The sequence below is a fragment of the Nilaparvata lugens genome, chromosome 9 (assembly GCF_014356525.2).
Source record: "Nilaparvata lugens isolate BPH chromosome 9, ASM1435652v1, whole genome shotgun sequence".
Taxonomy (NCBI): domain Eukaryota; kingdom Metazoa; phylum Arthropoda; class Insecta; order Hemiptera; family Delphacidae; genus Nilaparvata; species Nilaparvata lugens.
This window is the reverse complement of record NC_052512.1, coordinates 18,648,666-18,665,409: the sequence shown is the minus strand read 5'-3', so window position 1 is coordinate 18,665,409 and position 16,744 is coordinate 18,648,666. Positions and strand designations below refer to the sequence as shown.

At 37.4% G+C, this 16,744-nt stretch overlaps 1 protein-coding gene across 1 annotated transcript in view; it reads left to right on the top strand.

The window, feature by feature from the left end:
- LOC111050219 overlaps nt 1-16,744 on the top strand; it is a 112,114-nt gene that overhangs the window by 9,401 nt on the left and 85,969 nt on the right. Inside the window, 3 exon segments of the mRNA XM_039435273.1 lie at nt 5,600-5,716; nt 8,487-8,681; nt 12,797-13,846. Coding sequence (XP_039291207.1) covers nt 5,600-5,716; nt 8,487-8,681; nt 12,797-13,846 — 1,362 coding nt within the window.

Below are 16,744 nucleotides of genomic sequence, written 5' to 3'. Positions count from 1 at the left end.
ATTAGCAATGGTATTGCTATCCTTGTCTATCATTCAACAAATCTATCTCTTTCTTGCTTTGCTCTTTTGCCAGATCGTCTTCTAACAATGTAGAATTCAATTCAATTCAATTTATTTCACCAAAACAGAAAACAGTACAAAGATGTGACAATCAGAGAAAAAAAGAACAATAATTATCATTCTAAATATCTATATCAACTATCTGAAAAATACGGCTGGAGGTGAAGAACTACTGGCATAAGTGAAACATTTGTTCGCCAGTAGGTGTAGAGACTTAACTGTTTCTAAATTTTAAACTAATAATTTAAAATAAAAACTCATAAAATATTAAGATGGAAGTAATAGTTGTGAAGTATCCAGTTTTTAATATTTGTTGGAACAAACTTAATAGGTACACCGATGAGCTCGTTCGGGATGCAGTTCACAATCTTTGGAGCGATGTATACCAGCTGCTTCCGAATGACCGTTAAATTAGAATCATAAGTAACATATCTATGTAGATTGTATCTTGTTCTATGAGTTACATTGATTCTTGAAAATGAACTTCTATGTTTATTGAAATATTCAATAGAAATATTTAATATATAATAGAATTGATAATCAATTAACAAAATATTTCATCTTAATCATGAAAATTCTTTATGAAATGATAATAATAATAATAATAATAATAATAATAATAAGTCTCCTCTTCAAGACTGTCTCTGGCAGAGTCCTGGCTGAAACTGGCAGCTTGTTCAAAATTTTAGCTGGCTGGTAGATGAGGCTGCTCTCTGGGTCCTCCCCAATCTACAATATGGCAGGTCCAGCCTCAGCCTGCCTCTGGTGTCATGATCATGCACATCACCCCTGGTAGGCAAAGTACGGACACTGTGGAATGCCTTTATAGCTGACCTGTAAATGTAAAAATTGAATACAGTGAGAATCTTTTCACTCACAAAAAGAGGCTTACAATGCGTTGAAAATTCAGCCCCACAAAGAATCCGGATGGCCTTCTTCTGCACCAGCAGTATATCTTTTACCTCAGAGGCACCATCCCACAAGGTGATGCCATATGCCATCACACTCTGGAAGAAGGCAAAGTAACACATGCGGAGATGGGCCTCTGGTACACATCTTTTCTGGCTCCTGAGCAAAAACAGCACCCTGCTCAACCTGCCACAGACTACCTGAATGTGCCCGCTCCATGAAAGCTTACGGTCCAGAGTGAAGCCAAGGAGCTTCACTGGAGGGAAATCATATAGTACTCCATTCCTGAGGCCAAACACAATTCTCTGGGTCTTCTCACTATTGAGAAGGAAGAGATTTGCCCGAAACCAGTCCGCAACAGCCCTCTCAGAAGCACACATCTTTCTGCCCAGGTCAGTCATGTCACCACTGATATCCAGTGGTGACATGAGGTGTCATCCAGCATTGAGGTGTCATCAGCATAACACACCACAGTCCTGTCTCTGAAAAGGGCAACATCATTAATCATGATGAGAAACAGGAAAGGCCCCAGTACAGAGCCCTGGGGGACCCCACAGCTCACTGATCTGACTTGAGACCTCACACCATTCGCCAGCACTATCTGCCCACGTCCTTCCAGGTAGGAACGGAGAAGTATCAGAGGGCTGTCACCAATTCCATAGGAAGCGAGCTTGCATGGTCCAGGGTGTCAAATGCCTTGCTAAGGTCATACAGTGTGAGCCCAGCAAGGCCTCCCTTCTCAAAACTTGCATGGACCTTGAGAACAATATGTTCAACAGCCTCCACTGTCGACTTCCCCACTCTGAAGCCAAACTGTGTACCTGAAAACAGATTATTCAACTCACAAAATTCATAGAGTTGCTCAGCTATCACCATTTCAAATATTTTGGACAAAATAGGCAAAATTGAAATGGGCCTATAATTATTGGGGTCACCCCTATCACCCTTCTTGAACACAGGTATTACTTTTGCCAATTTAAGCTGGTCTGGAAATATAGATTGAGACAGACATATAGACGATAGACAGATAGACTCACATAGACAGATAGACGTTAATACAATATGTGAGTGGGACAATTATGAGCTCAATTATACTTTTTAAGAAACCACTCGACATAAAGTAAAAGTCCTTGCTGGTTGAGGTCTTCATTCTGCTTGAGATCCTGAGGATGTCTTCACAGGTCACTCCACGCCAAGCAAAGGCTGCCGCTGGTGGTCGCCTGATGTCTTCCAGCAGCTCCATTGGTGTTTTTGATGCCTCTGGTGATGCCGCAATCTGCTATCGAATCTGCTGGATGGAGTCCACCCAGTGATTGTTCAGCTCCTCCAATGATAGTGGAACACGTGCAGGAGCAGATGATCTTGTTTCACTCCGAATCACCTTCCATGCTGCCAAACACTTGTTTGGTGCCCCACCGATAATGCCAGCATTGTATGCAAGCCGTGCCCTTGCAACCTCATGACGGTAATCATCTCTCAGTCTCAAGTAAACTGCCTTTGAGTCACCAGAACCATCTTGCCGAAATCTTTCATAAGCTATTAAAACCAGGTCCCTCAGATTTAGCAAGTCATGGCTAATCCAGGGTGATGAATGACTCTTCACAGTGTGTTTCAGAGTCCTTAGTGGGAATGCTTTGTTAAATTCAAACAGGAGATAGTTAAAGAAAGCTGAGAACACAATCCGGGCATCGCGATGATGGAGCAGGAAGATCCAGTTCACATGAACAATAGCGCAGCAAAACCTCTCAAGAGCACTCCTCGAAATAACCCTGGTCACAGACTGTTCAAGTGGTAACTGTCCACCTTGCAGGAGCCCACCACTGGAGGGGGGACCACTCTACATCTTATGACCTCATGATCACTGAGTGAATAGTGCATGACATCAGACCAAACATCAACATTCAGCCTCATACTTGTAGCAACATTATCTAGGCAAGCTTCCAGTCTTGTAGGTTGATAAACTGTCGAATACAAATTTCAGGACTTCAACAGGTTAACAAAGATCTTAGTTTTGTTATCATCAACAAGTACATTAATGTTGAAATCTCCACCCAACACACATGCAAAGCCTGGGTGCAGGGATTCAAGGCGGTCAAGCAAAACCTCAAGCACCTGGAAGAAACTGTCCAATTCACTATGAGGAGGTCGATATACCACAATAATGAAAACCTGTTCATGTAGCAATGCAATGCATGCAAACTCATGCTTACCCTCTAAGCAAAATCTGCCAACATCTATAAAGATTACCTTGTCATTAACAAAGATTGCCACACCACCATTACGGTGCTCTTTACGTGAAAATTCAGCCACAAGTTCAAAACCTTTTATACTTATTTGTTGCAGGTTCTCACTCCTCTGCCAGTGTTCACAGAAGCACAAAATATTATATTCATCAAAATTGTCTATCGCTTCAATCTCATAAATCTTGTTGCTCAAGCACGGAATGTTGTAGAAAAGAATTTGTATCCACATTTTAAGAGGCCTACTCCGGTTGTTCATGCTATCTAAATCACATGCATTTAAGTCAACCGTTTCGGCTTGCCTAAAAAAGGCCTTGTTGTTTTAGGATATTTAGTATCATTACTTCTCTATCAGGGACAAAGTTCTTCACCAGTACACCATCATTCCAGAAATCAGAGTTCAAAATACATGCATGATAACGTTCAGCAATAACAATTTTAAAAGAAGAGTATGAGTCATACCTGGATTTCAGCTTCACACATTCAAAGTCTGACATGTCAATACCCGAAGCATTTAGATAAGACACCAAGTCCACCTCACAAACTTCTGGATGGGGACGAGAAACGAATAATGACTTTCTCTTTTCCACCGTCCTCAAGAAAGTCTTCACAGATCGCCCGCTCACAACATCATTAGCAGAAGCCACCCCACTGTATGATGTGCATTTATTACCATGAATGTCATTCAAAGCAGTAAAATTATTTTTGGCATGATCTCTAACTGGAGTTTTTTCGATTTTTTTACAATACTAGACCAGGTGTTGTGTAGTTCTGTCTTTGTTTCAAAACCATGCTGCAAGTTCAAATCCGAAACACTCCCGCCATCTTCAGAGTTCGACTGTTTTTGAAGCTCACTGTCGACTGAGTCAACTCGATTAGTACCCGTCGATGACAGTTCGTTGTCGACAGGTTCGACCTCGACTATCGACTTTTTACGAGAACGTTGACTGTTGTTTTGTGTTGTTATGATTGAAATATATAATTTCCTGCTTAATAAAATATAATTGATTATTTTAAACGAGAATGAACAGTTAATATTATATCAATAAACCTGTATCAGCTACAGTCTATAGAAGGCATTGACAAGACCGAGGATCGGCAACGTTGTTCTGGTATCATTCTTCACTGCCATTATAACGTGAACCTCACTGTAGCAGGTACAGCTTGCTTTGCAAGGGTCTATTTTACAACTTGACGTGATGGATTCTTGAAGAGTTGAAAATAGACCTATAACCATCCTCGGTTAATTAAGAGTCTATATGCAAAATTTCAAGTTAATCAGTTGAGTAGTTGAGACGTGATGATGCGTCAAACATAATTTTCCTATCCCTTACGTATATAAGCGGGAATCTGCAACTTGTGCTCAGCGGTCAGAATGTGCTTGGGCACTCACAGATTGAACGTAGCAAAGTGAACGTCCGTGACGTCATCACGAGTGATGCCATTTCGCTCTCACTAGCAGCCGACATTACGTTCCCCGACTGAAGGAGCGAAATTCAAATTCACTACAGTATCCTAAGGAAGCTTCAAGCAAAACACTACTGTATTATGACAACATATTTGCCTAGTTAATGAGATACATATTTCTATCTTATAATTACATTCTAATTGATATTGAAAGATTGGGCTAGAACCATGATTGTACGAACAATCATTCATTAAGATAGTCATCTTGAATAAATAATCTCCGTCAAATTGGTTCTAGCAGACACATCGTCTCAATCATTTATTCTAATGTTTTCACTTTTCATTTCTGAATTTTGTTTTAATGACAAAGACAATGTGGGTGATAGATAAAGATATATTTTTTGAATACTTGAAACCTTCAAACACCAATAACTTCGAACCTTTGTCACTCAGCGTAGCAAACATATAAACACTGTTCATTTTCTCACTCATGGTGACAGCCTGTAAGAGTCAATTTGTGCTAATTATCTAAAAGTTGATGGGGTGGTGTGGTTTTGACAAACCGGGGGATTCCCGGTCGTCAACTTTTTCAACATACTGTCAGAGCTGGAAATTCGATGTATTCATGATTTCAAAATTCGTCACAAGTCGAGATAAATTAATGGAACACTTTTGGAGTCGAATGGTCGTTATAAAGCAGATGGTTGTCGGAAAGTTTATATACCGTTATCACTTCCAGAGAGAGTTGAAGAGAGAGAGAGAGTGAGTGAGATGTGACTGGCAGTGATGACGTCACGACGTAAACAGTGTAAGTGTGTATCGGAGCCATGTATCACTCCCATTTGACCGCTGGGCGCTAGTTGTGTATGTCCGTATAAGCCAGTTCTTTCCTCTATTATAGTATAGATTGTTTTTTTCTAATTATTGTATTTTTGTGTGTTGTGAATAAATTGAATTGAAACTGTGATTTATTTTCGTTTGAGGAGGGATCTCGAGACACGTGGAGTGAGAGCGAATCGGAGTCAGCCAGTGAGGAGGAGGATGGGGCGGGGACGAGGAGGAGGAGAAGCAGCTCCTCCTCAGAGGAAGAGGAGAAGAAGGTAGGAGCAATGAAGTGGCGAAGCGATCTGGTAAATCGCACACTATTTTAATATCCTCATTATAAAGTTGGTACGCCTGACTATTTTAAGATCCTCATTATAAAGTTGGCACGCCTGACTGACTATTTTAAGATCCTCATTATAAAGTTAGTACGCCTGACTATTTTAAGATCCTCATTATGAAGTTGGTACGCCTGACGTGCTAGGTGGAACTGTAGTTAACGTCGGTTCTGAGTTAAAATTTCATCTCAAACAGTTTAGGGCCGGTTTCCGAGATCGGGATCTAGCCAAGTTCTAGACTTTGAACAGCTGGAGTCAGAAAATTGGCTTTCCAAAACGGGGCGTAGTCGTAGTCAAAGTTTAAATTAAATTTCGAAAAACTAGAAAATTGAACACAAAATAAAATGAAGAGAAAATAGTGTAAAGTCACAGCTATTTTAATTATTTAGGAATGTTTCATTTCGTCCATGAAAAACGTTTCCAGTTATACAGAGTCCGAAATAAAAACCTGAAGATTTTTGATGGATAATAATTAAAGTATGTTTCGTTCAATTGAAACATGTAATATATCAAATTAAAGATCAAATTTTGCAATTTACAGTGAATTACATAGATTACTCACAATGTATTTTCATTTGAAGATTATGTCATCCAAATGTTTTCCGTTACTTTTCACACACTCACTCAACCCAATTCTAAAATTTGCCATTGCTCGCTCAATCATCACTTGTGGAATTACTTAAATTTCTCTTTGAATGACTTCCTTTAGTTCTGTATTTTCTTTATTGGCTGCCCAATAAAGTAATTTTGTTTGTTCACAAATCTCGACAAATGAAAATGTGCCTCGTCACTCGAAAGAATAACGGCATCCTGGTGGACATTTTCGAGAATTATCTCGTAAGCGGCTGTGCGATGTTCCCAATCATTTGCATTAAGTTGTTGCACTAACATTATCTTATACGGATGGAATTTCAGGTCGGAATGAAGAATTCGTCGTACACTTCGATCAGAAATGGCTAGCGCAACAGCATGTTTCGCTGCTGAACGTCGTGGAGACCGTGTAACAGCTACTCTCACCGCGTTTATGTTTTAAGGTGGTCTCACAGTCCATTTTCGTCCTGTTGGTTTCGTTTCTTGAGCAGACGAGTTTCTAAAATTCTTTACTCACAACAAGATCGTATTCCTGCTGGGAACAGGCGCGTGTCGATTTAAATTTAATTGTCTGCGAAATGAACGCTGTGTTAAAATAACCGAACTTCTCTTGAATTAAGTTTCCATCACAAACGCTCGATGTTCACTTGACCACGACATACTGGCTACTGAAATGGCACGAATAGACCTGTCGATGTACAACATTCCCGCCTTTTCAGTGACAGTGGTACCAACATAACAATTACTACAAAATCGTCAGATTAATATGCCGGTCCCTGTATAAATGATAAAATGAAAATTATCATAAAAACTACGACTACACCCGTTTTGGAAAGCCAATTTTCTGACTCCAGCTGTTTAAAGCTAGAAAACCCTTCTATGGAGGGTAGCTGATACCGGTTTATCGATGTAATATTAACTGTTCATTATCGTTTAAAATAATCCATTATATTCTATTAAGCAAGAAATTATATTTTTCAATAATTTCATAATCAAGATTGAATATTTTGTTAATTAATTATATTTCTACATTGTTAAAAGATGATCTGGCAACAGAAAAAAGCGAGGAAGAGATAGCGCTATCCGCTTTCTTGAATGATAGACAAGGATAGCAATACAATTGCTAATGAAACACTCCCATTTTATAACGTGGACCTCACTATAGTAAGCTAAAGCATTCACGGAACTATTAGCTCATCTCTTGTTCTTGTTTATCTGTCATTCGAGGGTCAGCTGTGTTATTTAAAAAAAATCTGGTGTGGCGCACTCACACAACTTTCCTTGCCGTTATGAAAATTGATCACCTGACGCTAGTGTTCCCGCGCATATCAAATCTACTATTCTAAGATCTGAGACAGCTGGTGACAGAACAATAGCGCTGCAGACACACGAAGTCTGCTATCTCTTCATAGTGAATGATTTAATAGAATTAACAGTTCTGTTGCCACCAGTTTGCAATTGAAATAATAACATTTTCTCTAATTTCAAGCTTATTTTCAATTTTAGGTGAACATGTTACTGAACATTAATTGTAGAGATTTGCATGATCAATCTTTTCCATTTAAATTTTTTTGTTTAAATTGTATTTGAAGTCTGATAATTGGGAACCCAAAATCGAACTTTGCATAGATGGGGTATAGCTCCTGTAATTTCAACAGATATGAGGCTTGTGACAGTTGATAGAGCTTATCAATGTCTATTTTAGGTATAAATTTGATCGAAATCGTTAGAGCCGTTTCCGAGAAAATCGCGAAAAATCCTGTTTTTGACAACATTTTAGCCGCCATCTTGAATTGCATTTGATCGAAATTGTTCGTGTCGGATCCTTATAGTGAAAGGACCTTACGTTCCAAATTTCAAGTCATTCCGTTGATTGGGAGATGAGATATCGTGTACACAGACGCACATACATATATATATATATACACACACACACACACATATACATACAGACCAATACCCAAAAACCACTTTTTTGGACTCAGGGGACCTTGAAACGTATAGAAATGTAGAAATTGGGGTACCTTAATTTTTTCGGAGAGAAATACTCTCCTTACCTATGGTAATAGGGCAAGGAAATTAAAAATAGATTCAAATTCAACGTTTATTATGGTTGTAGGTTAGTGAAAACTACTACCGATCTCGGCAACCGGATCCCTCCAATCCAATGAAGGTGAAAATATCGGCCATGAAGCACAAGTCTACTGATCGCAAAGCATCATCACACTCATCCGACGAAGAGAGCTCGAGAGAAGTGGAGGAGGAGGAGTGTCAAAAAGAGAGAAAGAGATCTGCACAAAAGCCCAGTTGCTCTGTAAGTGGTGTCCCAATAATCACTAATCTATCATTAAATGAAAATTCTAATTAAATGCTGTAAATTACTCGAAGACTTCGTCTACTGCTTGCAGAGGTAGGTAATAAGTAGCAGAAGTCTTCTGGGTGATTTACAGCATTTGATGAAAACACTGGGCTGTTGTCATTATAAAATAATTATTGATATTTTTTCATTAGTGTTAGATATAGTATTCATTATGGATAAATATAACAACATCTCATCAGCAACAGTATCTGAAGTACAGAATTTAATTAGGATTTTCGTTTAATAATAATTATTATTAATTAATTAATTAGAATTTAAACAAATGCAATTTCTAATTTCCAAGTTGTCATCTTTTTGTAATCAACGCTGTTTGTACATTTCTATTAACTTCTATCTCATGTTATTTATACACTCTATCTTCTCCCATAATATACCGGGTGATTGAAAAAGGACTTTACAACTTTGAAAATTCATTTAAATCTTATTAAACAAGGTACAGAGCTGGTTTTGGTGTTGTTTCAAAGAAAAACACTTCAAGTTTCTTCACCTTTAACTAAAGATGTTCTATGTGACTCCCGTTGGTTATCCTGCAGACATCTCATCGACAGTCGATTTCACTCAACGACTTCTTATGAGGATTTTGTATGTTTTACTGAACACCCTGTTTCTACAAAACATTTTTGCCACTCATAAATTGTAGGCCTACTATATTGAACTATACATTGTCTACCATATTGAATATATGTGCAGACGGCTTAAATATCGAATTTATAAGTTTTATAAACTAAATCAAATAGCTGATTTGGTAATAATGAAAAAGATTTATTATGCTTATGCGCAATCACTTTTCCAATATGGAATTGAGATATGGGGGGCTGCTTATGATATCCATATGAACAAATTATTCACATTACAGAAACACCTTATCAGAGCTGCATTATGCAGGCCAAGATTGTACCCTAGTAGACTGCTTTTTCAAGAATTCCAGGTGCTCACAGTGAGGCAAACATATGTTAAAAGAATCATTTTATTCATTAATAAAAATAGTGACACATTCAACTTAAGGAATAATCCATATAATTTGCGTCCCTCCAATCGATTACAATTTGATATTGACTTTACCAGCTTACGTGTATGTAGAAGTCAGTTTGAATATCAGTGTTACTTGTTTATAAATAAAGTCCCAACTGAATTCATTATTAATAGAATTAAAAAATCCATAATGAATCTTATACTGGATTGGATTAGGATAAATGTTTATTTTAAATTATCTATATCCATTATGTAGTGTTTCATTCTTGTGTTATAAATTAAAACAAAAAATTGTCATGGCTTCCTTGAATTGGTCTTTTCAAGTTTGTCATTTGCTTGTGATTTTGTTACTTTATCTTATCTTATCGTTTGTAAGTTTTGAGATGTGACCTGGTTTCCATAATTTGTGTTATTCTAGTGGTTTGAATAAGCTCTTTTTCTTTCTATTGACATGTTTGCTGTACCTAGTTGTTCGAACTCACTGCCGGCGCACAAGTTTTCTTTGCCGGTAGTGCCATTTTGTAAGTTAGAATATTTATTTTATCAATCTGTATTATTTTATGGCAAATAAATGAATTTGAATTTGACTAGGAGGATCTTTAGTGTAGTTTATACGAAAATTACGGTGAACTGTTGTCGCAAACTTCGATTCCTCAAACCAAAACACACAGCAAGCACGCTCGGGTCCAGTGAAGGCAGCCATCTTTGACGTAACTGCCGCTAGCGCTTGTGTGGCGCGACCAGGCACTAGCGGACTACAAGAGTCAAAACTTGGAGTGATTTCCTTTAAAACAACACCAAATCCAGCTCTGTTTGATAAAATTTATATGAATGTTCAAAGTTGTAAAGTCCTTTTTGAATCAATTTCAATTTCAAATTTTATTTTTTCACACACATACAAGTTTAATACAGAGAATAACAAATCACCCGGTATTATGCTGGCACCTTACTCCTATTTCATAATTTGAATCATTTTTATCCGACCCATAGTTATTTTTTAACCTTCCGGGACGCGCGCGTTGTACTTTATACAACACTTGGGTCCTTCATTAAAATAGCTACTATATCAATTTATATGTGCAACTTTTACCATTATTTTCATTACAAGACTATTTTTGAATGTTAGTATGATATTTTCAGTATGTTTTGGATTTTTAATAATTATTAGAGGGAACTGTAAAGAAATAATGGTTATGTTAGAAAACTTTTAATACACATAGTAAAAACTCCGTACAGAAACATACCTTTCATTCAATGTTTGAATTTCTTTTTTATTTCTCAATTTTTGTTTGTTCAGGCCACTTCAGTTCTATTCGATTGTAAACAATCTCGCTCTCTTTTGAATTGAGGTACTAAAGATACAATATGCTGGTTAGTGCAATATAAAATCTCATCAATTATATCAAGGCTGATAACTGATAAAAATGCTTCAACTCTTTATCTTTTGCATTCTTAGCCACCTTCTTTGTACCAGGGAGAGTTTTTATAATATTTTTATTCTCAGTCTTGCTGGTTGTTGCTACTTCAGACGTACACCAAATGGTTATCCTTCCCAAGAATAAACTCAATACAGTATCATCATGTTCGGGAGAATTTTCATCAACAAAATTACTGTTTTCTCATTCACTTCCATTGTCACCTTCTAATTCACTATCATCCGAAAATTCGTTGTATTCTATCACTTCCTCACTGTCATCTGAAAAGTCAATGTTTTGCTCATCTTCTGAACTACTTTTATTGAGGAGTCGGTCTATTCCATCTTAGAACATTTGACATCGCGAAAATTGTCAAAACTGTTTATAATTAACAAAATTAATAATAACTCATCTGAAACTAACGGTAGAATCACACTCACTTTCGAAAAATGGACCACTAGACTTCAAACTTTACACTAAGCTAGGACGCGCGCGATGTAAAAAGTACAACACTTCTGACACCGGTCTCTTCAACACTGAATAGGGTATGACCAGTGATTGATTGTAATACAATATTTCTGTCTATGGGCGGAGCTAGATGTCGCGGAGGAATACTTGAAGGTATTCACCTCACGGATGTGAATTTCTCAATTAAAACGAAAAACTTTCTGACTGTTGTACTTTTTACAACGGTGCACGTCCCGGAAGGTTAATTAATGATTGATTTAATTTAACGTTCATCAATGTTGAGACAGCTTAGTTTATCAGTACATTTTCATTGAATTCAAATACATTTTAGCAACGATGATGTCCTGATCCATTTTGAACTGAGATGTATTAAAAACATATTTTTTCATTTCAATGGGTTACATTCACTGCAGTCATTTATTTTTCATTACTATTCTTTATTGAGGATGATGCCCACATGAGCTTTTTGCTTGTGCGTGGGCAATGGGAAGTGCGAGGGTGAATTATGAGATGATCAAACGTTCATGCCTATTCGATGCGACCAGGTAGCACTAGCAGAATGAAGGGTGCAACGCCTTAAGGCCCGCCGCAAAGTAGACCCACGCTAATCCACGAATAGCAATCCACGCCGTGGGATGTTTTGTAATCCAATTTTCCAAGTGTTACTGTATGTACTCTGTTTACTGTCAAAACATATTTATTAATTGTGTAATTACTTTTTCCATCTTCTTGGATTATTTCACGCCTATGAACATTTGAATGATTACCATTTCATAGCCCAATAAGTTACACCAAGCAAACCCATCAATTCTGTGTTATTGGTTAGTTTACAGTCCCCGTATACAGTCTTTCCCTATCTTATGCACTGTCGCGACTAAATGGCACCTAAAGACTGAACCATTGCTCAGTTGATACTGCAACTCAGTGGAGTGATGGGGGAAAGTTTTGGAATGCATAGGTGACTCATTCACTGACACCACCCCATTCAATAGTTTTGGCAGCAAAAAACTGACACTGTTGTACTTTTTACAACAGCGCGACGTCCGGAAGTTAATAAAATAATAATATAATTCGTATTTCTAATCTATTATTTTATCAATTTCAAAATAAAGGGTACTATATTTCTATTTTATAAATATTTGAATATGTTTTAACTAATCTTCCGGAATTGATAGAATCTCGTTTGCTTTGCAGTTGGAAAATGTGTCACCCGTTAGACTATCCAGTGCCATAGACACACTGCAAAGCGACAGGGACTCGCTCCGCTCGGCAGCGGCTGCGTTCCATCGCAGTAACCGGAACAGTTACCAAGGCAGCAGTAATAGTGTTTCTGGTAGAACTGTTACCTCCCGTCGTCGTGAATCACCATTCAAAACTAGGACTGCCTGTGGCTTCAATAGAACTGAAGAAGTTTCAAGTTGTAGTAGCGGTGATTCGAGAACTGTTACATCTGGTAGCGGTGACTCGAGAACTGTTACTTCTAGAACCAGTTCTCACCGTGATTCACCGAGCAAAATGGAAGAGTTAAAGTTGTTGAACAGTGCAAAGTGTAGTAGTAACAGTGACTCGAGAACTGTTACTTCCAGAACAAGTTCTCACCGTGATTCCCCCCAAGATATGAATAGTAGAAAGATTAGTAACAGTGACTCGAGAACTGTTACTTCCAGAACCAGTTCTCACCGTGATTCCCCCAATGATATGAATAGTGGAAAGGTTAGTAACAGTGACTTGAGAACTGTTACATCTAGAACCAGTTCTCACCGTGATTCACCGAGCAAAATGGAAGGGTTAAATTCGTTGAACAGTGCAAAGTGTAGTAGTAACAGTGACTCGAGAACTGTTACATCTAGATCAAATCGTGATTCCCCCCAAGATATGAATATTAGGAAGGTTAGTAACAGTGACTCGAGAACTGTTACTTCAAGAACCAGTTCTCACCTAGATTTCGCAAGGAAAGTAGAGGATAAGTGTGGTAGTAACGGTGACTCGAGAACGGTTACTTCGAGATCCAGGAGTAAATATGATGATTGTGGAGGAGTATTTAAGAACATGAACGGTACTGATTCGACGCGGGCAGTGAGACGCAAGATTGTGAGAGAGGCAGAGGGAGAGAGAGAGACGAATGGCAGAACTGTGACGCCGACAAGGAAGGAAACTATTTCGTCTAGTATAAGACTGCGCAGCTCCCGTAGACAGCCTACTGAAACGCTCACATCGACAATTTCTGGAGCCAAGCAGCGTAATGTGAGTACTCTTCAATATTCAAATTCATTTTATTTCCACAAAGTACATTTTACAATATATTCCCTGAAAATTACTCCCTCTAATATGGAACAAGTCCGTGTTTAGAGGAGTCATTACAACAATAGACACAATACAAGAAAGAAAAAGTTGACTTTCCACTGCTGTAGTTTACAAGCATAAGCTATTCAAACATACATACAACAATACTAATAGTCCAGTCAAGGAAAGGTTATAGAGGGAAAAGCTGAGAAGACAATTTTTGACCCCGCAGTTCTGTTTAGGGTAGTAAGGAGGTAAACATATCAAAAGTTCCCACCCCCTACCCCATGTGCTAAGGTACATTGGCTTGAAGGTACCATTTTTTGGTTTCTCGCATTAAACTCAAAAACCATGAATCTTAAGAACTTGACTGTCATATAACAAATTAAAGCTTACATAATTTACTACAATATTCAATCTACAACTTTTTATATATATCCTCTAGTTTTCGAGATATCCGCTCTTGAAGGTGTGAAATTTTTGAAAAAAAACACGTTTGCCACCAATTTTCTTCTATTTTTGCTCTCATAACTTTTTAAAAATCGATGGGAAAAATCAATATCGATTATGAGCTTATAGAGCATTGAATTCTCTTATATTTCATGTATAATTTCACACCTTTACGAATTTTCCTACACCTTTTGCAGCAGCTTTAGTGTTGAGTGTGAAATCTCCATTATTGCAACAATAGACCAATTGACAAAGGAATTTAGAGGGAATGTTTTAAACAGAATTTTTGACTTTGCAGCTTTGTTGCAGCTTTACTAGTTGGGAGGAGAACATACCAAAAGTCCTCATTCCTAACTCATGTGCTAGGGGGATGAGGGTGGTTTGAAAGTTTCATTTTTCAGCGTTTTGCTCCCACGCTAATATCTTGAGAACAATGCGTTCAACCGACATAACTAACGATTCAAAAATGAAGCTTGATAAATTCTCTACACTTTTTGTTCAGTCGAATTTTGTGATATTCCCAACACTTCCCGATATATTCGCTCTAGAAGGTGTGTAATTGTTAAAATAACAGGTTTTTATCCAATGTTTTGCTCTTTCAGGGCTTTTTACTCTTCAACAATGCATCGTGAAAATAATTACTCATCGTAGGTTTGTAGAGCATTGAATTCTCTTTGAAATGATGTATTATTTTACTATTCCAAGTTTTCCTTCCTTTGTTATAGAAGCTTCAATGCAGGGGGTGAAATTTTAATTGCTGCAACAATTGATCGTTTGACAATGACATTTGAATGGGGTGTCTGTGACACAATTTTTTACTCTGCAGCTAGATTTGGACTAGTTACTAGGTGAACATAGAAAAAATGCGCATCTTTATCTCCTCTGTTGAAGGTGTGGAACCGCTGAGTTGACTGACACTTGTTGCAGCAATAAAAATTTTCACCCCCTGCATTGAAGCTTCAATAACAATCAAAGGAAAACTTGGAATAGTAAAATAATACATCATTTCAAAGAGAATTCAATGTTACAAACCTACGATGAGTAATTATTTTCACGATGCATTGTTGAAGAGTTAAAAGCCCTTAAAGAGCAAAACATTGGATAAAAACCTGTTATTTTAACAATTACACACATTCAAGAGCGAATATCTCGGGAACTGTTGGGAATATCACAAAATTCCACTGAACAAAAAGTGTAGAGAATTTGTCAACCTCAAAAACGTTCATATCTTCACAATTTTTCAAATGAGTAGGAAGCCTTCTAAAAAATTAATGGCCCATATATGTTGTTTTTTTTCTCAAAAAGAGCTGTTCTGTGATACAGTGAAGCATAGTCTCCTCTATTTCTTGTATTGTATCCATGCGAATCAGCATTTCTAGTATTTCTTTTAACATGCATAATCACCTCATAGGTAGAGGGAAAGGTTAGTAGGTGTTAAATATATATTATCTTTTATATTATCTTTTCTCAGATTTAGTATTTTGTTTTGGGGGGCTGGAAGAATTCATTTGAACACAAACTTAAAAATGCAGAAAAAAGCACTTCGGATTTTGGGGGAGTGGGTCCATCTTTCTCCTGTAAGACCATATTCAAGGCACTCCGACTACTTACAGTTCCAGCGATATACTTCCTTGAAGTTGTTTCGTTTGTGTTCAAAAACAAAAATATTTTTAATGCTAACCGAATTTGTCATACTTATGAAACACGAGGTAAAAATACAGGATTACTCCAGTTCCCTATCCATAGACTGACTCTTCTCGTAAAGGGACCGTATTATTCAGGACTCAAGTGTTTTAATTGCATTCCCGAGGATATAAGGCTGTGTAGCAGCTATAAGTTATTTGTTTTCAAAGATAATTAGGACACTGGTAGAGGCTTGTCCTTATACCATTGAGGAGTGTTTTAGAGCATTCATGTGACTCCATTCTAAAAATGACATGTTGTATGCCACTTGAGCACCGCTCAGAATTTGTGGCTTCACACAACAAAAATATAATAATAATAAAAATAATAATAATTCTAGGCCCAAATGCACCAGCTCGGTTTAAATTGGCTCTAAGCTGGCTAATCCCAAATCGTTAGCCTAATAGAATTAGTCAACGTTGGATAGATAACCTTCTCCAACTCCGCTCCGTTGCCAGTTCGTCTGTAGACTGTGTAAACATTTCTTATTATTTATTCTCTCATATACAAATACAATCCAGGTAAAAACAACAGGCATTCGCCCAAAACTGCTCTAAACCTTAATTTTGAATGCACAGTCTAGAGGTTATGTAAAAATGATAACTTAATTCACACACTATTTTGAGTCCAAAAAATGTATCTACTACAATTTTGAATTTATCAGATTAATTAATTTCAAAATACAAATCCAAACAATTATCTTCTTTCACAATCGTCAAAAATATT